The sequence below is a fragment of the Dasypus novemcinctus genome, chromosome 3 (genome assembly GCF_030445035.2).
Source record: "Dasypus novemcinctus isolate mDasNov1 chromosome 3, mDasNov1.1.hap2, whole genome shotgun sequence".
Taxonomy (NCBI): Eukaryota; Metazoa; Chordata; class Mammalia; order Cingulata; family Dasypodidae; genus Dasypus; species Dasypus novemcinctus.
Genome location: NC_080675.1, coordinates 154188707 through 154212467, shown reverse-complemented (window position 1 = coordinate 154212467; position 23761 = coordinate 154188707). Strand labels below are relative to the sequence as shown.

At 41.9% G+C, this 23761-nt stretch overlaps 1 protein-coding gene across 5 annotated transcripts in view; it reads left to right on the top strand.

Annotated features, from left to right (window-relative positions):
- Positions 1-23761, top strand: part of RASGRF1 (Ras protein specific guanine nucleotide releasing factor 1) — a 133811-nt gene that overhangs the window by 70144 nt on the left and 39906 nt on the right. For 3 of the 5 annotated variants that reach the window (XR_011648468.1, XM_058294607.2, XM_058294609.2), the window contains 3 exons: positions 2084-2147; positions 4147-4283; positions 6547-6629. Coding sequence is in view for 3 of the 5 variants with exons in the window: in XM_058294607.2 (XP_058150590.1) it covers positions 2084-2147; positions 4147-4283; positions 6547-6629 (284 nt within the window). In the remaining 2 variants the exon portion in view is untranslated. Of the gene's footprint in view, positions 1-2059; positions 2148-4146; positions 4284-6546; positions 6630-23761 lie in introns of all 5 variants that reach the window. The other 2 variants (XR_011648467.1, XM_071214323.1) reach the window with 1 other exon arrangement.

Below are 23761 nucleotides of genomic sequence, written 5' to 3'. Positions count from 1 at the left end.
TCGACAAATTAGTTGCTTGGCTGCATGAGGGGAAATTAATTTACTAATATTGAATACTCCAGTGTCAACCAAATCATGTATCAAGGAAAGCTTTCATTATTTATTAGCTCTGGAGCTTCTACTGAGAAGATGTCTATCCAGGGCTGGAGGAATGGTACCACCTACAGATGGGGGTCAGCAGGGGCAGATAGTACTGGAGACCTTAAGGCAACTTCCTGCTCTGAAAGTCTGAAAACACATGTTTTTATGTTTGTTATTGTGCATGAATTTTGGATTTTTTGGTTGTTTGGTTGGTTGGGTTGGGTTTTTGTTGTTGTTTTAAAAATCTCAGCACACTGGTGAAAACATGGGATCAGAGTCTCACTCAAATTCTAGTACTGTTCTTAACTCACTAAGTTTTCTAGCTGCCAATAGCCAGAAGTTAAAATTCAAATCACTTTTCTTTAAATACAACAAATAGGAATAGAATGCATTAAGTCCTTTCTGAAGGGGACATGTACAAATCTGCAAGATTTAAAACAAAAGAGTTTTTTAAGGACTTAAAGTAAGAATGTCAGAACTAGATGGGGCTTTAAAGATTGTCAGGCCCAACCACAAAAAGCAGAGTGAGAAGCAGACCCAGGATTTGGGGGCCTACTCTGATGCTCTCTCCAATCCCCCTCTGCCTCCCAAGTGGTAGCCTGCCCTCCAAGGACTTTCATTTATAGATAAGCCATATTGCTAGGTCTCTATTGTTATCATGATTTGTTATATTAGCTGTCTACTGCTGTGTAACAAACTACCCCCAGATACAGTGGTTTAGAACAAGATACATTTACTATCTCACAGTTTCTATGGGTCAGGAATTAAGGAATGACTTACCTGGGTGATCCTGACTCAGGATCTCTTGTGGGTTTGCAATTAAGATATCCGCTGGGGCTGCAGTCATCTGAAGGCTGAGTAAGGCTGGATGACCCTTTTCTAAGATGACACACTCACACTCATGCAGTTATTGGCTCGAGGCCTCAGTCCTCTTTGTTTGACCTCTCCTGACAACATGGCATTTGGCTTCTCCCAGAGCAAACAATCCAAGAGAAAGCAAGAGAACAAGAAGGAAGCCATGGCGCCTTTTATGACCTCGTCTCCAAAGTCATCTCTATCACTTCTGCTTTATTCTCTTAATTAAAAGTGAGTCACTAGGCTCAATCAGTTGAGTTCCCATCTACCATATGGGAGGCCAGAGTGCCGCCCAACCCACAAGCGCTGCAGAGAGCCGACTTGGCAAGGTGACGCAACAAAAAGGGAGACAAGCAAAAAAACACAGAAGAGTGCCCAGCAAATGGACACAGAGAGCAGATAGCAAGCAAAAAGCTGCAAGGTGAGGGGGAGGGGGATTTAAAACAAAAAGGGAATCACTAAATCCAGCCCACACTCAGGAGTAGGAAAATCAGGCTCCACCTTTTGAGGGGAGGAATATCAAGATTTTGTAACTACAGTTGTGTATATTCTTTCTCATTACAACCTGAAGGGTTCTCACCCAAGAGATGCTAACACACTCAAGGATGGGAGGCATTTTTCCAGGTATCCCCAATGATTGAAAACAAGTAATTAATCTTGGTCTGGGATCAGGGTCCCCCTCTCTAAGCCTGCCAAGTAACCTTGGGCATTCATTTAATCTCTCTGACTTCATTTCTTCATCTGTAAACCCTGTGATGGGTCCATAAATGGCCTTGTTTTCTCTATTTGTAACATGAGAATAGGGGGTTTCAAACTTCTGAAAATTTGAGTCTCCAAGGTGATGCCTCCATGCTTCTGTGGGGGCAAGAAGAAGCCAGGCAGGCCACGTTGGCTCCTCTGTCCACGGCCCAACCTCAACCCTCCTTTGGGGACGATCTCTCTGAGATACTCCCATTTTATGCTTGGGCTTCTTATATGAAGATAAAGTCCTTCAACTAAATTCACATACACACTTGGCATGAGATATATACATACATACATGCATACATGTAGATGCTCTACAGGCCTTCTAGCCTGACATTCTTGGGTTCCTAAAACCACATATCTGCCCCCTTGATTCAAGGTGGTCGCCGCTGCTCTTTTTCAGAATGGAGTCATATCCCTTATTGACTGCACCTTATTGGAAGACCCAGAAAGTGCAGAGGAGGAAGGTGAGTGTGAAGTTGCATTCATGCATGTGTGTGCACACACAGAAACACACACACACGCACTCACACCTACCAGAAGGATGGGCCCAGGTGTTGTCAGTTGGGAGGGAGGGAGGATGCTGAAGCATGGCAGCCCCTCTTCTGACTACAGAAAGGCTGGCATTGGTGTCTTCAGAGAAAGGGCCCCTTGGCCCAGCAGGCAATGGCAGTGATCAGCCTACTTGGGTCCTTCAAGCTCATTGGGCCTCTGTTCAAGTTGGTGCCAGTGGGTTCAGGGGGCACAGCATCTTGGTGTGTTATCCACACATTACATACACAGGAGCTCATTGGGCATGACTCAGGGCTGTACCCTGCACTGGTCCGTGTGGTGGAGGCCAGAGGACCTCCATTGGAAAAGGATGGGAGGTGCTGGGACATGTGTCAGCAATGGAGGGAATTCAGGGCTGGGGATCCTGAGAGAGCAGAGGGAAGACCTCGGAGAAAGAGCATTTGAGCAGGGCCTTGACAAACCAGAAGGGTTTGGATGGGGAGGTGGGGGTGTGGTAGAGCCTGGTTGTTTGGAAAGCCCCAGTGTTGAGTTCTGTGTGATTTCTCTTCCCAGGTGTCAGGGTTGCAGGGTGAGGTCATTTTTCCAGGTTAGAGGGTGGAGTCTACAGACTCTTGATTGGACCAAAGTCTATTCTCATCTACCTTATTCGCCAGCTCCCAGCCAACACTCCAAGATGTCAGTCTGGATCTACTGTGCTGGGGGGTGGGTACACAAGCAGGACTCACCATCCTTGACCTCCTCAGACTGGGGGGTCCTCTGGAAAGGGCAATGTCTACACTACCTCAGCCTCCCGTTCTCAGCACGGCCTGGGGCTTGCTGGGGGGAGGAGATGGGCACAGGTCTGCCCACACCCTTGGCACTTTGCACACACACACATGCACATGCAGAGCTACAGCTGGGCTCTGCTCTTCTCAGGCCTCCTCTACTGAGGGTGATGCCAAGGGGCTCCCCAAAGGAAGAATAAATATATTCCAAAGCTCTTTTTCCTCCTGGGCCCCAGTGCAAGCTTCTCCAAATCTTCTCCATAGGAAACATACCCACACACAGACACCCCACTTCTCAGAGAAGTCCATGGGAATCCCATCCCTGAGCCACCAAATGGAAAGGGCTCCTCTTTGCCCAGCAATGAATCCTAAAAGCCTGAGAGGACAGGAACCTCAGAGACACCACGCCCCACTCTCCCTGTACAGGAGGGCCTCTGGAGCCTGGAGGCAGAGGGCTCTAAGGCACACACCCAGCCAGCAGCAGAGCAGACTGGAGCCCAGTCCCCTAAGTCTCCCCCATGGCAGCTGCTCTGCCAGGAGCTGGTGGATGCTGTTTATCTCTGATCCCCTAGCAGACATTCCAGAACCTTCTACCCTAACTAATGTGAGTGCATTGAAAGGAAGCCCTAAAACATGGTATTAGTCTTCCCAGATAAACAACTTACAAGAATTCAAGGAACTTTTCAGGTTAAGAGCAATAATAAAAATACTTAGAATTTACTTTCCAAACTGAGCTAAATGCCTAGCCTACTCCATAAAATTTAAAGATCTCAAAGTTCTTAATCTGGCTCCAGAAGGCTCCAGGCTATGAGACCTAATTCCAGTCCTGGCTTAGCTGCTGCCCTGTGGGTAGACTTGAGTAAGTATTCGCTCAGGTCTCCCCATTGGTGAAATGAGGGCAGAGAGCAGACTCCATGATTCCTAAAGTCTCTTCTGGCTCTCTGAAACCAGAACTGTCCCTGTGTGATTGTAAGCTACTTCTGCACTCCACGTCTTAGTGTTTCCTTCTTGAAATGGGAATTCTCCACCTTAGAGGAGGGAAAAAAAATGATTCAAAAATAGCAGGTGGCCTTGTGTCCCACCAATGCAGAGCTTTCCCCAGTAGGTTTGGTAGGGTATCGTTCAAATGTTTTCAACTCAAAAGGGCCCCCATGCTCATTCTGATAACTTCATGTTTTACAACTGGAAGCCAAAGGATCCAACCAAGACATAGACCACTTGGATTTTAAGATCGGGGTGGAGCCAAAGGATTCCCCACCCTTCACCGTCATCCTTGTGGCCTCATCCAGACAGGAGAAGGCGGCATGGACCAGTGACATCAGCCAGGTGAGCAGCATCACCTGTTTCTGAAAGCAAGTGGCCCCTTCATGCCTCACCTGGTTTGGGGATGAAGGTAACTTCATTACCTCTGTTCCAATGGGAAAGATGCAGGTATCCTCCAGGTACCAACCCCAAGGCTGAGGTCAGTTACCATTCTATTTGCAGAGCCTTGGGCCACTCCCAAAGTGGGGTCTAAGAATTCCTTGCATTTGAATCACTCAGAAAGGTGATTTTAAAAATCCAAATTCCTGGGCTTCACCCCAGACCTACTTAGATCTGCATCTCTGGTACAAGGATGGCAATCTGCATTTTCAATGCCCTAGGTCATTAGAGTGCACAAGAAAGTTCGAGAACCTCTACTGTGGATGTTAACTATAGTACAGTTTGGAGAAAGGGAGAAAAAAAAACTGGCTCTGCAAAGCCAGTGAGTCAGGGTAGGCTCCTGGAAGCAAGCCTAGAGTTAACTACGGAGAGGGATGATTTAGCCCCTGTGATTTGCCAACTCCTGAGGGAAAAGGAGCAGTGTTAGGTCCATCACCGTATTTGGAGCATTAGCTAAGAAGCACAGATTCCCCAGGTACTCATGAGCAGACCCAGATGGACTTTGGGCTCATGAAGTGCAAGGGGATGGGTAGAGATTTTACTCCCCAAAAAAAAAGCTGTCAGCAGCACCAGAATTCTGCCCAGGGTGGCCTCTTCCTCTGCCCAGGGAGGACCTGGTATGAATCAGAGCAGCCCGTCCCAGCACAAGAACCCACTCCTGTGTCATCTCCCTGGAGTCCTCCTCTCTGCTGTGGGATGAGTATATTAGATCAGCTGACAGCAGGAGAAAGGGGAGAGCTAGGCTGAGGTTTCCTCATACAGCTCAGGTGGTCTGGGGGTCTGTGTCCATAGAAAATGGGAAGGACAGTGTCTTTAGGATGGCCCCCTCCATCGTTCCCTGCCCTCTTGTTTTATGCCCCACTTCCTGGGTTCCTGGATGACTGCTCCCTGCCTCCCTTCTGGCCTGCCTGCCCATCTCACAGTCCCAGAGGAGTTAGGCCAGGTGGGGACAGCGAGGAGTATGTGCCTGCTCTTTCTAAGTCTTACCCACATGTCTTCAAAGAGCCCACCTTCCCCTGGAGAAAACAGGAAACCCCAGGCATGCACTTGGCTCCTTCCTGTTCCCAGTTTGAGCTCCTGCTGCCGAAGGCTTCTGGTCGCAGGCCTGGAAAGTGGTCATCAGGCCAAGGCTGCGCCAGACTGGTATTGTGGATGCCTTGGGTGTCACTCCCCCTCACTAACAGCACTGGACTCAATCCCCAGGCCTGGTGCTGCCTCCACAAAGCTCGGATAGAACCCGAGCTGCAGAGTCTAAGCAATGTGGGTTGGAGGATGGGGCCTGGGAAATGCAAGTTGGCAGCAATTTTGCTCAGCAAGTTGCCTTCGAGGCACCTTCTTTTGGAGCCTGGCCTTCACTGGGAGCCTTGGTCTAGGGGCATCCACAACCCCTGTGCCAGCCTTTCAACCCCTTCCCAATTCCCACCCCCTAAAAACCTGAAGATCCTGTGTTGTGCCGTGGCACTCCACCCACCCATCCCATCCTGCCCTGCCAGGAAGAAATCTGGCAGAAATGAGAAGATAGGGGAAGATAGGAGGAGGGGGGGGAGGGGGCTGGCAGCGTCCCCCACCCCAGGAACGTATCTTATCATTTTGTTTGGGTGGGTACTTTTCATTCAAAGCAAAATTGGGATTTTGAATTTTTTTGAAGGATGAATAAAATGTCGATCATCTGCTCCCCTACTGCCAGCGGCCTTGCAATACCCTCTCCCCGGGGCACTCCTACACATGTGGCTCTTTATTGCTTAAGACTGTCCACAGTATCAAAGCATTGGCGTTCTGGTGGGCCGAGGACAGAGCAGGATAACACTGCTCACAGTAGGGCAGAAGGAAAGACCCAGAGCCTCTTCACTCCCTGTAGATCAGATCGCAACCTTGAGGCTTGGACGTATCCATTTTGCAAACAACTCCATGAGCCATTACCCCATATTGCAGATAGGGAAACTAAGGCCCAAGGAAGTCAAGTAAATCCCCTGAAGTCACTCAGCTGGGATTTGACCTCAGACCAAAGTCCAAGGAATGATCTACGTTGCTGCTGCCCAATGCCTGTGGCAGGGCTTGAGGCCCCTGTGTTGGGGGAGGCTGGGCTCCACATAGCAGAGCTCATGTGGGCACCAGTCCCAGGATGAAGACTGAGGCTTTCATGCTGGGGTCCTCTCTCTGCTTCCAGTGTGTGGATAACATCCGGTGCAATGGGCTCATGATGAATGCATTCGAAGAAAATTCAAAGGTCACTGTGCCGCAGATGATCAAGTAAGTGACTTTTGGGGGGGGGGGGGAGGGGATCGTTTTTATTATTTTATTGTGGTAACATATAATACAAAATTTCCCATTTTAGCCATTTTTAAGTATATACCTCAGTGGCATTAATCACATTCACAGTGTTGTGCTACCATCACCACCATCCATTACCAGAACTTTTCCATCACCCCAAACAGAAACTTTGTACCCACTAAGCTAAAACTCCCCTTTTCCCCTCCCCCTGGCCCTTCTGTTCCACTTTCTTCAAATTTGCTTATTCTAGATATTTCATACAATATCTAGATTATATATATATAATATATGTCCTTTTGTGTTGGTTTATTTTACTCAATGTGATGTCTTCAAGTTTCACCCATGTTGTAGCATGGATTCCTTCTTATAGCCGAATAATGTTCCATTGTGTAGATACATCACATTTTGTTTATTCACTCCTCTATTGATGGACATTGGGTTGTTTCCACCTTTTGTCTATTGTGAATAATGCTGCTATGAACATTGTTGTATTCAATAGCTACCGAAGTCCCCATTTCCAGTTCTTTTGGGTAAATACCTAGAAGTGGGATTGCTGGGTCATATGATAATTCCATTCTTAACTTTTTGGGGAACTGTTACTATTTTCCACAGCAATTGCACCATTTTTCATTCCCATCAACAATGTACAAGGGTTCCCATTTCTCTATATCCTCACCAACATTATCATTTTTACTATAGCCATTCTAGTGGATGTGAATTACATTATTTTGATTTACATTTTCCTAGTGACTATCTTTTCAAGTGCTTATGGGCCATTTGTATATTTTATTTGGAGAAATATATTTCCAAGTCCTTTGTCTATCCGCACCCCCCACCCCAAGATGACTCCTTTGTCTGTTTGCTCGTTGTTTGTGCTCGTTGTCTGTTTGTTGGTTTTGCTTGTAGTCTTTTCTTTTTTCTTTAGGAGGCACCAAGAACCAAACCCAGGAACTCCCATGTGGGAGGCAGGTGCTTAACTGCTTGAGCCACATCTACTCCCTGCTCATTTATTTTTGCTCGTCATCTGCTCATTGTTTGCTCATTGTTTTTGCTTGATGTCTGCTCGGTTGTTTGTTTGTCTTTTTTACCAGGAACTGAACCCAGGACCTCCCGTGTAGGAGGCAGGTACTCAACTGCTTCAGCTACATCTGCTCCCCTTTGCCTTTTTTTAAAAATATTTTTTCAAACAACCAGAGTGAAACCCAATAAACAATATTTTATTTTGTAATTTTTTAATTGGAAAAGAAAGTTTACAGAAAAATCATGCAGAAAATACAGAGTTCCATATACCCTCCCTCACACAGTTTTCCCTATTACACTTTGCATTAGTGTGGTAACTTTGTTACAGTTGATTAAATAATATGATTGTAATTGTTCTATTAACCGTAGTCCATAGTTAACATTAGGGCTTTGCCCATTTTTTAATTGGATTGTTTGCCATTTTGTTTTTGAGTTGTAGTAAATCCTTATCAGACACGTGATTTGCAAATATTTTCTCCCATTTTGTAACTTGTCTTTTCACTTTCTTGGTAATAGCACACAGTGAAAGCCAGGCCACTGTGCTAAAAAAGATGTCAGGTTTTGTCTTTTGGGTTTTTATTTTGTGGGGATGTTTGTTGAGTTGTTAGTATCTGTCTGGATACTTGTTTTGACTTCATTTTTATTATTTGTTTGAACACGTGACTTTTTGCATTAAGCTGTTAAAAATACATAACATTGGGAATAAAACTTTTTGTATACTTTCTTTCATTAAGTGACTATTTTCTTTTCCTAATTACAAAATGAGGACATAGAACACTTCAAAAACAGAGAAAAGTCAAAAATACAGAGTCTAGGTCCCTTGGTTCTGTTTGAGTAACTCTGGAGGTGAGGGGGCCCATCCTGAGCACAGTCCTCGGAGCCTCTGTGATTGCCAGACATGGTTCTCCTCCAGGGATCTGTACCCCTAAACTCTTGCCCCCCACCCTCCTTCCTGCCCCACTCTGGAACCCCCTGGCTCTCTGAATTCCCTGCCTGCTAATCCCCACCAGGTGCAGCCCCACCTGGGCACATTGCTGGTACCCAGAGCCCACAGGAACCACAGCCCCTTTGCTACTTCAGGCACAAGCTATGGGGAACTGCAGGCATCAGTTTATTTAGCCACCACACGTGGGAAAGTTCCCTACCACTACCATCAGCTCCCGGCTGATAAAGCAAACATTTGATGAAACTACTGTTTTCCAAGAACTTTAGCCTAGGCAGTTTTGTATTTAGTGTGTCGTTTAAAGCCCCTGGTGAGTTTTTGAGATATTATTCCCTCCACATCTACATTGTTTAACAGCCAAGATGGCAGAGCTCCAGGAGGGATGGTCTGGGTATGATTGTGGACAAGTCACTTAACCTTTTGAGCTTGGGCTTCACATTTGTAAGAATCTACCTCCTAGAATTGTTTCAGTGATCAAACAAACATCACATACAAAATTACTGTTAAATGTATAGTGTATACCTACTCATTTTCTGGAAAGAATATATATTAAGACAGTAAGGCTGGGAAGATGAAACTTAAGTAGAGTCATATATGAAAGAAAAACAGCAAAATTTTAAACGATGAATATACAAAATTTTAAATGATCAACACTACAACTCTGGGGACCCATCTGATCTGCTTCCAACTAGCTGGCCTCCCTATTGAGATGGTCGCTGAGTAGCAAGGCTCCAGTGGGGAGGGAAAAGGGGGGCAGAGATGAACAGATCAGATGTGGTGCCATGTCCTTGGAGAGCTGACCATTTAGCAAGAGAAAGAGACACATAGAAAGATCGTAATAAAATAATGTAATGAGTGCTATAAAAGAGTTTTCTTCAGTGCTGGGATTGATCAGAAGGCAAGATTATTCCACCTCACACCTCAAAACTAGGGAAGGCTTCCCAGAGAAGGGGACACCAGAGCCAGCACCAAAAAATGAGTTAGAGTTTGCTAAATGATGAATCAGAAAGGGCATTCTGGGAAAAGGAAACAGCATAAACAAAGACTCAGAAGCATGAAAGTATGAAGTGTGTTTGGAGAATAATCAAGAGTTCCATGGGACAGCAGGGTTGGGAAAGTGAGGTATCATGGAAGAAATAGTCTTGATGCAATTGTGATCTCCAGGTATACTACCTGACAAGCTATCCCAGAGGTCTTGGAGCAGAAAAGTTCACAGACCAAATTAGGATGCTTAATCATACAGTCTACTGAATCAACTTAATACACATAACAAGAAGCCTGGGAAAGAGATAGGATAGTGAGTTAATTTAGGAAAAACTGCATGATATGGAAGGACCACATTACTGGAATCATGGTTACACAGTGTTTATATTCCCTGTCTCTCCTTCACATCAGCCTTCCCTGCTGATGGTTACAAGCACCAGAGTTGAAGTTAGATGAAGTGGGTCCAACAGACGGAAGGAACTGGGGCCAGGGGCACACACTTGTTCTGTCAGAGAGGTTGGGGTGAGTATGCCTGGCCAAACCTCTAGCTCACCAATTTGCTCAAAGAAGAGATATGGGTTTTACCTGCCTTTTTTTTTTCAGCAGAGGAAATGAGACCAGAATGGGTGCCACAAAAGGGTGACTTATTTAAGACCTCATTGAATAATCATATTCCTCATTATTTTAGTTTACTAAAGGCTGCCAAGGCAATATACCACAAATGGGTTGGCTTTTATAACAGGGATTTATTCATTTAAAAGCTTACAGTTTCAAGGTTGAGAAAAATGTCCAAATTAAGGCTTCATCAGGATGTGCTTTCTTCTCAAACTGCAGCTGTGGGTGAATAGGCACATGGCAAGGTACAGTGGCAGTGTCTGTCAGTCTCTGCCCTCTCCTCCAGGCTCTGTTGCTTTCATCTTCTGGCTTCAGTGGCCTCCTCTCAGTTTCTGTGTTCCATTGATTTCAGCTTCTGGCTCCTGGGGCCTTTTCTCTCAGCTAGCAGTTTTCCTCTCTGTCTCTGCATGTTTCTCCTATTTATAAAGGACTCTAGTAAGAGGATTGACATACCCTGAGTCAAGCAATCTAATCAAATGTTCTTAGCTGAAGTGATTTAATCAAAAGTCCCTATGTAAACAATAGATTTACATGCACAGGATTGAATTAACACTAAGAACCCATGATCTTCCGGGTTCCACCCAGCTTCAAACTGTCCCCACTCTCTTAAAACCATGGGGTTATAACAGCCAAACTCTCCCCATTTCCCAAGGAATGAGTTCTCTGAAGCCTGAGGTGGCTGCCAAACTCATTCTCCACCCTCTCTGAATCCTGGGGTATCAACACTCTCCCTGAGCAACCGAGCAGAAGACCCACCCTCTTCAAGAACAAAGGTATTCTCACCAGTTCTGCACACCTGGGTGGGTTCACACTCTTGGCCCAAGAAGATGTCTTCAGTCCAGACCTCAGCCTCTGCAGTTCTGCTTCTGAAGTCATTTTTCCTTCAATCTGTCCCTTTTAAATCAGGCTGTCAGTGGTTCTGTTCATACCAATTGTTTTAGTTTGCCCAAGTACTGCCCTTGCAAAGTACCAGAAATGTGTTGGCTTTTATAAAGGCGATTTATTTGGGGTAAAAGCTTACTGTTCCAAGGCCATAAAAAGTCCAAGCCAGGGCATTGTAAGAGGAGCTTTTCACCAAAGTTAGCTATGGTTGATTCTCTTTTCCAGGTGCGTGGCAAAGCAAGATGGCTGCCGATCTCTGCGGAGGTCTCAGCATTCCCCTCCAGGCTCACCATCTCCTCTTGAGCTGCTCAGTGAGCCCAGCCTCTTTGAGCTTCTCAGGGGGCTTCTGTTTTCCTGCAGTTCTCTCTCTCACATTGCAGAATCAAATATATGCCGGATCTCGTTTCTTCTGTTTCTTTGTTTCTGTTTATATCAGACCCAGCAAGGGGGTGAAGACTCGACATGAATCACACCCCATTGACATAATCCGGTCAAATGGGTCGCATACCCACAGGAATGGATGAGTTTAAAACATCATCTTTTGCTTTTTGGGTTTCACAAAATTCAAACTGTCTCACAGATCTTACAAAAAACTTACTGATTTCACATGTAGGAAATGGGTCCAAGCTGTCAGACAAGACTTCCTGAATAACTGCATTTTCAATCCTGACTTATACTGAAATGACTGACTGGTTCCATGTTCAGTTAAGTCCTCACCTGGGCGCTATTCTCTGGGAACTCACTTTCTGGAATTTCCCAGACCATCAGTTTCTGGTTTCTTTGTGCCCAGGAGTTCAGTTCTCAACTTATCCCTTTCCTCTCACATTTTACCATAAGCTTCAGGGAGAAGCCAGGCCACACTTTCCACATATAATTTGGAAATCTCCTCAGCTAAATACCCGAGCTCATCACTTCACGCTCTGCCTTTCATCTGATATCAGGAGTTAATTTTGCCAAGTTCTCTGCCACTTTAAAACAAGGATCACCTTCCTTCCAGTTTGTAATGAGACATTTATCACTTCTGTCTAAGACATCATCAGGAAGTATGTTTAGCATCCATATTTCTATCAACAGTCTCTTCAAAGCAATCTAGGCCTTTTCTATCAAAGATCTCCTAATTCTTCCAGAATTTTCCCCTTATCCATTTTATCTTTTTTCCCTTTATCCATTTTAAAAGCCCTTTTAACATTTTCAGTATTTGCATAGTAGCAGCCCACTCTCCTGGTACCAATTTCTGTTTCACTTTGCTAAAGGCTGCCAAGGCAGTACACCAGAAATGGGTTCACTTTTACAGTGGGAATTTATTAGCTTTTAAGCTTATAGTTCTAAGGCCAAGAAAGTGGATGTCTCTTATTAATATTGTCTTATGAACCCTTTCCATCTGCAGGAAACTTTCTTCTACCCATTATTTGCTTATTGCTTCTCCTTCATGGCTTATCTTCTTCCCTTTGAGTTTAAACTAGCTGGAACCCTTATCTGTGTACTCCATGCTGTTTACAATTTTTCTCATCATTTTACCCTCTTTATCCTTTTCTGAGTTCTGGGAAAATTTTTCAAATTTTTTGAATGTCACCCATTTGATATTGATCTGCTGATTCATGCATTCATTCCCCCCTTAGATTCAGCAATCTTATCTCATTTTCAGGAAATCTTTCCTGATCTCAGAATATTCCCTCTTCATATTTGCTTCTTGTGAGTCTATAAATGCAATATGTTTTCCAGAATCTTTTTTTTTTTAAGATTTATTTAATTTATTTATTTCTCTCCCCTTCCCTCCCCACCCTGGTTGTCTGTTCTCTGTGTCTATTTGCTGCATCTTCTTTGTCTGCTTCTGTTGTTGTCAGTGGCATGGGAATCGTTCTTTTTGTTGCGTCATCTTGTGTCAGCTCTCCGTGTGTGCGGCACCATTCCTGGGCAGGCTGCACTTTCACACTGGGCAGCTCTCCTTACGGGGCGCACTCCTTGCACGTGGGGCTCCCCTACGATGGGGGACACTCCTGCGTGTCACGGCACTCCTTATGCGTATCAGCATTGCACGTGGGCCAGCTGCACACGGGTCAAAGAGGCCCGGGGTTTGAACCACGGACCTCCCATGTGGTAGACGGACGCCCTAACCACTGGGGCCAAGTCCGCCACCCAGAATCTTGATGAAAGCATAAAACATAAGTTTTCTAAAATGTTCAGGGTCTTGCAGAAAAACTAATTTGAAAGGAAACATTTTCTCTGTTTCTTCAGGATGGGCTCTTTTGAAGCTGCAGTATCTTTATAGGCCCTGTGCTTTCTCTATATTTTTTCCATCCTGAAAAGAAAGCCTCACTGCCCTGCCCATTTATAAAGGTTGTTTCTTTATTAATATTTCAAATCCCAGAGACATTCCAAAGAAATTCCTCAAAGAAGAACTGCATGAATGAGAGAAGTACTGCCTATACTCTTAGATGGGAGGCATCTAGGTAGGAGAGTAAGTGACTTCACAGTCAACATTCACTATCTGCTGCACACCAGACCCTGGTCTAGGTCTTATTATTCCCATTTTACAGATGAGGAAACTGGGGCCTGGAGAGTAAGCACCTTGTCTAAAGAAAATTAGGGTTAGAGCTGGTATTTGAACCCATATATTCTGATTCCAAGTCTTGTATCCTTTCCATTATACCACTGTTACTAAACCTATTCTTGTCATAACAACCTTTGTGGGCTAAATTCATAAATTTCTTTAGCTATTTCTTTCTCTATAAACTCATTATGATAAGCTATCCAGGCTTATCCTTTCAGTAGTACCATATATTTATTTGTTCATTTTACACATTCTTCTAATCATATCCCACCAGAGCACAAAAGATATTTAAGGCAGCCAAATAAATATATATAAAAACAAATCTAATCATCAGTGTGTTAAAGAATAAAGCATACAAAAAATAAGGAAGGAAAAATAAAAGGAAGCCTAGGAGAGGTTAAGGGCACTTTTTATGTGTTCTAGGTATGATTTCGAGCTTTTTAGAAGACAGAAAAAATGGAAGGTATGACTACAGAGATTCACAATGTCCAGAAAATGAAAAGTAACAATTGCTCAAGAGTCATGGCAGGTCTGGTATGAGACAGGGAAAACATATCTGCTGCAGTTCACCCACCAGGGAGTGCTGTGGGATACCTTACCAGAAATTCAGGGCTGCTGGTTCCCACCATGCCCAGTAATGGCCACTGGCTGCATCTCATACACAGTTGAAAAAACACAGACCCAGAGAAGTTCAGGCCCAGTTCAGCCCTCAGGTCCTTGGGTTGACTGCATTAGACACCTGTCCTAACATCTTAGCAACCTGAGAAAAGTGGGACTTGCTGCTACAGGATCCAATTTGGGAAGTCGCAGGAAAGGACTGATTGGATTAGAGTCCCACCCCATGGATCATTCACATTGTCCAAGAGTGAAGAATTTGGATAGACCCACCCCCAGCATGCCCAACCCTCAGGGGTATGCTTTTAGCCAAATACCTGAAGTCTAGTTGATCCACTGTTAACCAAAGACTAAACCTAATGCTTTAATAGGCAGCCAACATAAGGTCAGGGAATGACCTGCTCCTACAAAGACTGAGAAGGTTGGAGAGAATAAACTAGTGAGAAGTCTGCCCCGCCTTGGCAAGCATAATAAATAGCCATCACAAAGTCACCTTCTTTCTAAGTAGCTTTTCAGAACTTGAGGAGGAAACTTGTCCACAGGGCTATGACTAACTGCACTGAGTACTCCCTAGGTCAGATTTTAAAAACAATTGCAGGTTGGCTAGTAACAAAAAGTAGTTGAGTTTTCAGACTTAGACAAAAAATTAGACTCTTGAGGCTCTAATTCAGCTATTGGTTTTCTAATTCAATTATCTGCTGACTCTCACTCATGATGGCTTGATTCCTCATGTAACTCTTAATTTTGGATTGTGCGCTCATATTCAGTAGGGATTTATCTATGAGTAAATGTAATATTTAGCTATGAATAAATTTATCTATGAATAAACGTATAGTGCCTGGTTGAGGGGGACTCTTCCAAAAAGGTTTTACGTTTGTTTCCATGGTTGCCCCAGGAGTATTACATCCTGCAACCATTTTTTATACTCTTCATTTGGGATTCCCAAACCACAAAGGTAGAGCCTATTTGTATTCCAAATGATTATAAGGGAAATAATATTTTCTCAAAAGAGATTACTGCTCCATCCTGCCTTTCTCCAGAGCCCAGGATAAAGCAGAAAAGCATATAATCTCCTTTTCCAGTTGGGTAGGTATTTTTCCAGGCCATCTTTCACTGGGGGTGTAACACTTCAAGAGTCCCAGCTTTCCAGAGGGGTTGCTTTCCTACTCCCTGTTTCCTGTAGGCCCAGGCCTTGTCTCCTGTCACTATGAATGCTATAGACGTCGAGAGAGGTTCAATTATATGCATATGAAAAGGTCAGGACTCAGTAATAATTTTGGGAAGGAAAAGGAATTTATTTAATGACCAGCCGGGCTTGGGGAGCTTTTCTTCCAAAATCCGAGACCCGGATAAGATTTTTGAGTTCTTTTTATACAGAGGAAGAGTTAAATGGTCCTTTGTTTCAGTGCTCAATAAGTTTGAATTAACACATATCCCCTACTTTCTAGGTAAGCTTTTAGCATGAATTTTATACATTCTAAGTAAGCTTTTAGCATGAACTTCATACATTCCATGTAAACTTTTAGCACATTTGGTTTGCATCCTTCCTGAATATTTAAAGTTCATAGAGTTTACATTGCTTAATTGTTCTTCCAGGACTGGAGTAGTTGCCATAGTTACCAAGGGCAGGGCTCCAGCTCTCACACAGCTCAGGTTATCTACAAAGAGATGAACAGTCCCCACCCATAGCCTGTATCATTCCCCCCCTTTATGTCAGCTTAACTTTCTAAGCTTTGGCATAGTTATCATTGGAGTTATGAGGTGGGTGGCTCTTTGCTTTTTTGATTGATTATCCCACTTATTAATTTCTGAGTGAGGGCCTAAAGACAAAGATCCTCGGTAACATCTAGGGTTTATCCTGTTTCCAAAAGAATTTCTCATCCTGGACAACATAATCCTGGGGGTGGCCCCCCAGCCCAGCAGCCATTCTGAGGGTTACTGGTGCTTACGTGGATTTCTTGCCAGGCTCCAGATCCATCTATTAATTTTATTAGTAGATAAGATTAGTAGAGAGTTTACACCTTTAATCTTAAAGGGGTGCTGAAGTGAGATGATCTCTTTTCTGTTACTACTTCCTGCTGGCCATGGGTTGTAGCCCTTACCTAACAATGTGTAAAAACTTTGTTGTTTATTTTGACTGGAGGAAGATGGATCTGGCATTCTGTATGAAGTTGGATGAAGTTTGCATATGGCTAATAAGATGTCCATTCTGAAAGAAACAAATTTAATTAGAATTTTGGAATACCTGTTTGTTAAAAGAGGACACTGGATTATAGAGATAGGTGCCTGCAAAGATGGTACTTTTTTAAAAAGTTGGTGGGGAACAGTAGATATATATATATATAGTTATTTTACGTTCAGAGAAATATTGTAATTGATAACAGTATTAGGTACTTAGCTTTGTTTTGAAGACACATTTCAGGCTGTTTAATAATTGGCACTCATGTGCTTCTTTAGGTGTTCCTGGTGAACTGGCACCTTCTTGGGCAGTTGGTTTTACTCAGGATTAGTGCACCAAGTTGGAAATTCTTTTAGCTATGGGAGTGATCAGAACTACAGAATAAATTGTTTTATATTTTGGTTTTAATTGGATGACTTCTGGTATTTTTGACTGTTTAATAGGGGGCCTACTGCTAGTAAGCAAGCCTTGTTTTGCTACACAGTAGAGTACAGTAGAGTAGTAGGGTGGCTGAGCCTGGTATTAATTAACCAGTTACCTGTAAGCCACTCGTGGCCCCGTTGTTTTTAGCTAAGATGGATATTTTATTTTATATGCATGTTTATTAACTATTTAGAAAATGAACTTTACCAGGAATTGAACATGTCTAATGGAATTTTGTACATGATTTAGAATAGAAAAGATAACATAATTATCAGGCATATATTTAGAACAGGATAAAGGTACAGCATTTAATATTAATTAATGTATTATTTAATGCATTAGGATTCTGAGTTGCAATTAATTGTTTTAAGTTTCAGGTTTGTAATACTTTACATGTTATCTCTCCATGGAAGCAGGCCATAATGCCAATTGTGTTTAAGTTCTACTTATAATATTCTGGTATTTATTGCTCCACTTCATATGTTCTTCATAGAAGCTGCAGTACCGTTGATCCTAGAGAGAAACTAGGGAGTAGATTTCACCAGCTTGGTGCATAGCGCTCTCTGGCACTATGAAACAGTGCTAGTTTGAAGACAATATTCATTGTACCTTTGGCTGTCCTTAGCCATTATTGGCTGCGGCAGGAGCCCGAAACTGCAAAGTAGTTTCCATCCACTTCAGGAGCACGACCAGAAAGGTCATAGATCTTTGTTTTAAAGGTCAGTGAAACCAAACTAGCCAATGATTCATATGGAGAGGCAACCTGCAATGTATTCAAGGCCTGGTTTGAATGCACAAGAGAGTTTGACAATGGTAAAGTTTATCTTTTGATTTTTATATATACCTTTTAAACATTTTTAATGCAGTGTGTTACATATTAAATGAACTTAACTTCTTAGTACTTTGCTTACCTTTATAATTTTATTGTGAAGACATTAGCAGGTATTTTATTTTAGTGATAGAGGAAAAATTATTTTTCATTGCAAATAAAATGGAAGATTCCCAATGGAATTAAGGTAATTTTTTATTACCATCACTTAAATATACACCTTGCAATGACTTTTAGACAGGTTTTATTACAATGAAGTTACTTCTTGTTATTAGTAATAATTCAGCTTTTTAGTTAATAATTGCTTTTTAGAACTAGAACTATTTACGTAATGCTTCAGTTTGGAAAATGCTTTTACAAACCTTTTACAACTGACCACAATTATAGAATGGCAAATTTATTTTAGATTATAATTAGTGACTAATGGATGTATTTTACACATTTAAGAGAGAGTAGTTCTATATTTAATTTAATTTCATTAAACACATGCTTACAGTTTTTATTATTTGAAAGATTTAACACATATGTTAACTTATTAACATGGTATTCTATAAACCCAAGAGATAATACTTAAGCTAAACAAGTTGAAATTGTTATTGAGTAAACAAAGAATGTTGTTTCACTTTTTTACAGGGGCTTAAAACTTTTGTTTTTGTTAATTTTAAAACTGTGAATAATTTTAAAAGCATACTGACTTTTAGGCTCTGGAATATAAAGCAATTATTTAACATGTTTTAATTATAATTTAATAAGGAGTTCCTAGCTTTTTAACAGTTCTGTATTTAGATTTTTTAATCACTTTTATGCCATTTAGTTTAATTTGGGTTTTAGGAATATATATATTGATGTGGGCTATGGGTGGGAGGCTCTTTGTCTGTTCAGAGATAACCTTAACCTAAACTGTCTGTTCTGACTTGTGGGTGTAAAACGGTAAGAGGTTGCAGTCCTGCTCTTGGTGACCATGGCAACGACTCCAGTCCCAGGAGGCAATTTAGCAATGCAAACTCTATATACATACCAGTCAGTCCAGGGAAACTCTAATGGTGGCAGTGCCAAAACTTAAGGGAACTTGGACTTGGCCTCGAATGGGAAATATAATGTAGCCTGTGCATAAATTCAAAATCATCTAATTCTGTATCCAAGTGTGCCTAGTCTCTAGAAATCCAATTAAGTGATATGGGCTTTGAATGTTCAGAAAGGACGTAAGACTGAATGTGTATTCAAGGTTGCATCCAGACAGAAAGTGGGCAAGATGCTAATTCAGGCTCACCTGTGGGCGATATGTTAATTCAAAACCTACCTGGTACTCAGGCAAAGACTTAACTAACAAAGAAAGTAGTCTTCTCTGATAAAAGCACCATTTGACTCCCCACCCTGTATAAAAGGAACTTGAAAATCTTGTTCGGGGCTCGGGTTTGCAACAGAAAGCTCCCAAGTCTGGCCGGCTGTCAATAAACCATTTTCCTTCTCAAAATCATTCCTAAGTCCTGGCCTTTCTATACGCAAATAATTGAACTTCTCTCATATCTAAAACAATATTACTTATATAACTGCATATTTAACTTTAGTAATTTGAGCAAATAGGCAGACATGAATAGTTTGATACAGAAACACCATTTAGTTATTTAAAACCTTTTTCTTTGCTGGTTAATTCAAAATATTGTTCCTTCACTGTCTTTCCTGGCTATATTGCTGTTTGGAGGGAACCTGGCAAGCATTTGGGCTTCTGTTTAGACTGGAAAGAAACCAGGTAGCTTTTACTCATTTTTTTTTTCTCTGAGACCGTCTAAACAATGGTGGTTGCTTAGTAAGGCCTGGCACATTGGGAAGAGTATTGCTTACTTTTGGAAAACCTGGCAACAGTTATTTCTGATTCCTGGTGGAAATGGCCAATTAGAATTAATTTATATCATTTGGAAAGGTCAAGGAAAAAGGCAGCTTTTCCTTCAAAAGGGTAAAGAGGAAAGGAGAAGACCAAAAATATTTAGAATAGCACAAAGGTGATATGCATAAATCCCCTTTTTAAAAAAATTTAGCTATAAGTTTTTAAAGTTTAATTATCAAGTTGAATTGTTAAGGGGTGAGCCAGACCTGCAGGAACTGTAAGTAAAGGCAAATGCAAATGCAGTTTATAATTACTATTACAATAGTTGAAGACCAGGGGTGAAATTAGTTATAAAATAACATAGAATAAGTTTAAGTAATAACTACACAGTAAGCACTAGATAAACCCAAAGTAGCCATAAATAGAGGCAAATTAATTCAATATCACCCTTACAATAGCCAAAATCCAGGCCACATTTACTCTATTGTAATAGCTTTAGTTATAAATTTATGTATACATAAAGGTACTTACACAATGATTTTAATTCTTAGTTACAGTTTTTAGTATATTTTTACTTCAAGATGAATTGGATACTCTTATTAATGAAGTTACAAGAACCTTATTAGTAACAATCCTGTGAAACTTCTCTGTATTTCTAGTAACTGAAAAAATTTATCTGCAAGCTATGCATTCAATTCACCAGCAAGACAGCATTGGTATTTAAAGACTCATTTTTAAGTTATTTACCATGATTTTTTAGGTACAAGTAAACTGACAAAAGCCAAACACAGATTTTAAAGTTGAACTCAAAGCACAGATTAAAACAGAAGACTTCTATATCTTTGTTGTAGAATTTGAGAGAGGTTCAATTATTTGCGTATAGAAAGGCCAGGACTCAGGAATGATTTTGAGAAGGAAAAATGGTTTATTTACGGCCCGGCAGCCGGACTCGGGAGCTTTCTGTTTCAAAACCTACCCCCAAACAAGAATTTTGAGTTCCTTTTATACAGAGGAAGGGCTAAATCATTCTTTGTTTCAGTGCTCAATAGGTTTGAATTAGCGTATATATCTTCCACGTTCTAGGTAAGTTTTTAGCATGGACTTCATACATTCTGATGTGGGCTATGGGTGGAAGGCTTTTTGTTTTTTTAAAAATAACTTAAGCTGTTTGACTTGTAGGTGTGAAACAGTTCTATACACAAATAATTAAACCTCTCTCAAATTCTACAGCAATTCTAGATAAGCTTTAGCACATTTGGTTTGCATTTTCCCTGAATATTTAAAGTTTATAGAGTTTGCATTGATAAACTGTTTCACGGGACTGGAGTTGTTGCCATAGTTACCAAGGGCAGGGCTGTAGCCTCTCACCATCCCACACCCACAATTCAGGACGGACAGCTTAAGTTAAAGGTTATCTCCAAAGAGACAAAGAGGCTCCCACCCATAGCCCACATCATCTTTAGTATCTCTGGGCATTGGGAGATGGGCTGATTAAATTTAGCCTGACATTGCCAAGCTGAATTGGGTTTTCTTTTTTTTTCTTCTGCAGTTTTTAAGACCCTTACTGCTGACAGTTTTTGTTTTGTTTTGTTTTTTGGTTAATCCATTAAAAGGGCTATCAAGTGATTAGAGGTTTATTGTTTCAAGCAATAGTCTCCTTCCTTGAGATAAAGGTACTTTACCAGTTTTACAGCTTTAAACCATTTCAAAGCATTTTACATAGATTTGTGAAGAGAGAGATTCAGAAAAGCATAACCTGGGCAGAAGTTAATTATGCAAATTTATTTTTGACCCTTGATGCCTTTGGGAGGGAATTTTTACTGCATTTATCCTGATCCTTCTCTTCATCTCCATCACCTCCCCACTTCCAGACAGTTGGGTGCGATTAGATAGGAATGTGGTTTACAAATAGAAGGCGGAACTCACTGGAAAGGGGCAAGCCACTCCCCCCTTTTCTCAGCTCTCAGCTTTTGTTATGCAACTTCCTAAAGGGAGGAGGAGGGGAAGATAGCAGTGGTAAGTTCCAGGCTGCTAAAATGGCTTGAAAAAGAACCTTCCAGTCTCAGCGCTTCCTGGGGGACCCCCCTGCTCTTGCAGAGCTATGATTTAAGTTCCTGGTTTCATCAGCCATCCTGCTGGGGCCTATTTCAATAAACTTGGGTGCGCTGCACGGACATTCCACCGAGTCCCAGCAAATGGGACAGACCCAGAGACAAGACAGAAGAGCATGCGCAAACATTCAGACTCCCTGGTTTTGCCTCATAAGCTACAATCATTTTACTCCTTTCCTAATGGCAAGGGAGGGTTCCAGCTTAACCAAGTTCACCACTTTACATAATTGCACAATTTAACATCAGCACTGGACAGAGACAGAAGCACAAAGCCTATTAATCTGACTTACAATTTCTATTTTCCAGGCACTGCTGCCCCTGCAACCATTAAAAACCTTAGAAAGAGAGAACTTTCAATACTAAAATTTAACAGGATTTTCTCTTTACCCTGGCTGTTTACAAAGGGAATTCATCTGCAATTCAGCACCAAAACAAAAGACTCTGGCTAAACCTTTTCACTGTTTAACTTTACACCCAGACCAAACTTCACCAGAAAACCCATTCATTTTCCTGTAACTTATATTTTCTTAATCTGTTGTAGAATTTGAGAGAGGTTCAATTATTTGCGTATAGGAAGGCCAGGACTCAGGAATGATTTTGAGAAGGAAAAATGGTTTATTAATGGCTGTCCAGACTTGGGAGCTTTCTGTTTCAAACCCAAGCCCCGAACAAGATTTTTGAGTCCCTTTTATACAGAGAGGAAAGGCCAAATGGTCCTTTTGTTTCAGTTCTCAATAGGCTTGATTTAGCATATATCTTCCACATCCTAGGTAAGCTTTTAGCATGGACTTCATATATTCTAGATAAACTTTTAACACATTTGGTTTGCATTTTCCCTGAATATTTAAAGTTTATAGACTTTGCATTGTTAAACTGTTTCCTGGGACTGGAGTCGTTGCTGTGGATACCAAGGGCAGGGCTGCACCTCTCACCATCCCACACCCAGAAGTTAGGACAGACAGCTTAGGTTAAGGTTATCTCTGAAGAGACAGAGAGCCTCCCACCCCTAGCCCACATCAATATCATTTTATAACCTATATCATTAAGCCCAAGTTGGTGTCCAAGAGTAGCATATGCTCTAAAGACAGCTAAAGTGTCAACTTGTTTGCAGACTTCTCTTCATTTTTGGCCTGTGGGATTTTTCCTTCCATCTTTTTTTATTCCTACTTATTTTCTTAATGAAATAGTAACACAACAAAATTGATTTTAAAGTATACAATTCAGTGATTTTTAGAATATTTATTATGTTGTATAACCATCACTACTATCTAATTCTAAAACATTTCCCTCGCCCCCAGAAGAAACCCCATAACTATTAGCAATCACAAATCTCTGCTGCTCCCATCCTCAATAATCTACTTTCTTTGTCTATGGATTGCCTATTCTGGGCATTTCATATGAATGTAATCATACAATATGTGGTCTTTTGTGTTTGGCTTCTTTCAGTTAGCATAGTGTTCTCAAGGTATATCCATGTTGTAGTATGAATCAGTACTTCAGCCTTTTATATGGTTGAATAATATTCCATTTAATGAATATACCACATTTTGTTTATCCATTCATCAGTTAATGGACATTTGGGTTGTATCTACTTTTTTGGCTATTGTGAATAAAGCTGCTATGAACATTTGTGTAAAAGTTTTTTTTTTTAAAAGGATATGTTTTGGGTTTTTTTTTTAAAGATTTATTTATTTATTTACTTACTTATCTCCCCTCCCCCCACCCCCCGCCAGTTGTCTGTTCTCTGTCTATTTGCTGTGTCTTCCTCTTTGTCTGCTTCTGTTGTCAGCAGCATGGGAATCTGTGTTTCTTTTTGTTGCATCATCTTGCTGTGTCAGCTCTCCATGTGGGCGGCACCATTCCTGAGCAGGCTGCACTTTCTTTCGCACTGGGCGGCTCTCCTTACGGGGCACACTCCTTGCACGTGGGGCTCCCCTATGCGGGGGACCCCTGCGTGGCACAGCCCTCCTTGCGCGCATCAGCACTGTGTGTGGGCCAGCTCCACACGGGTCAAGGAGGCCCAGAGTTTGAACCGCAGACCTTCCATGTGGTAGACGGATGCCCTATCCACTGGGCCAAGTCTGCCGCCTGTGTAAAAGTTTTTGTGTGAACAAATTTCCTTTATACCTTGTGA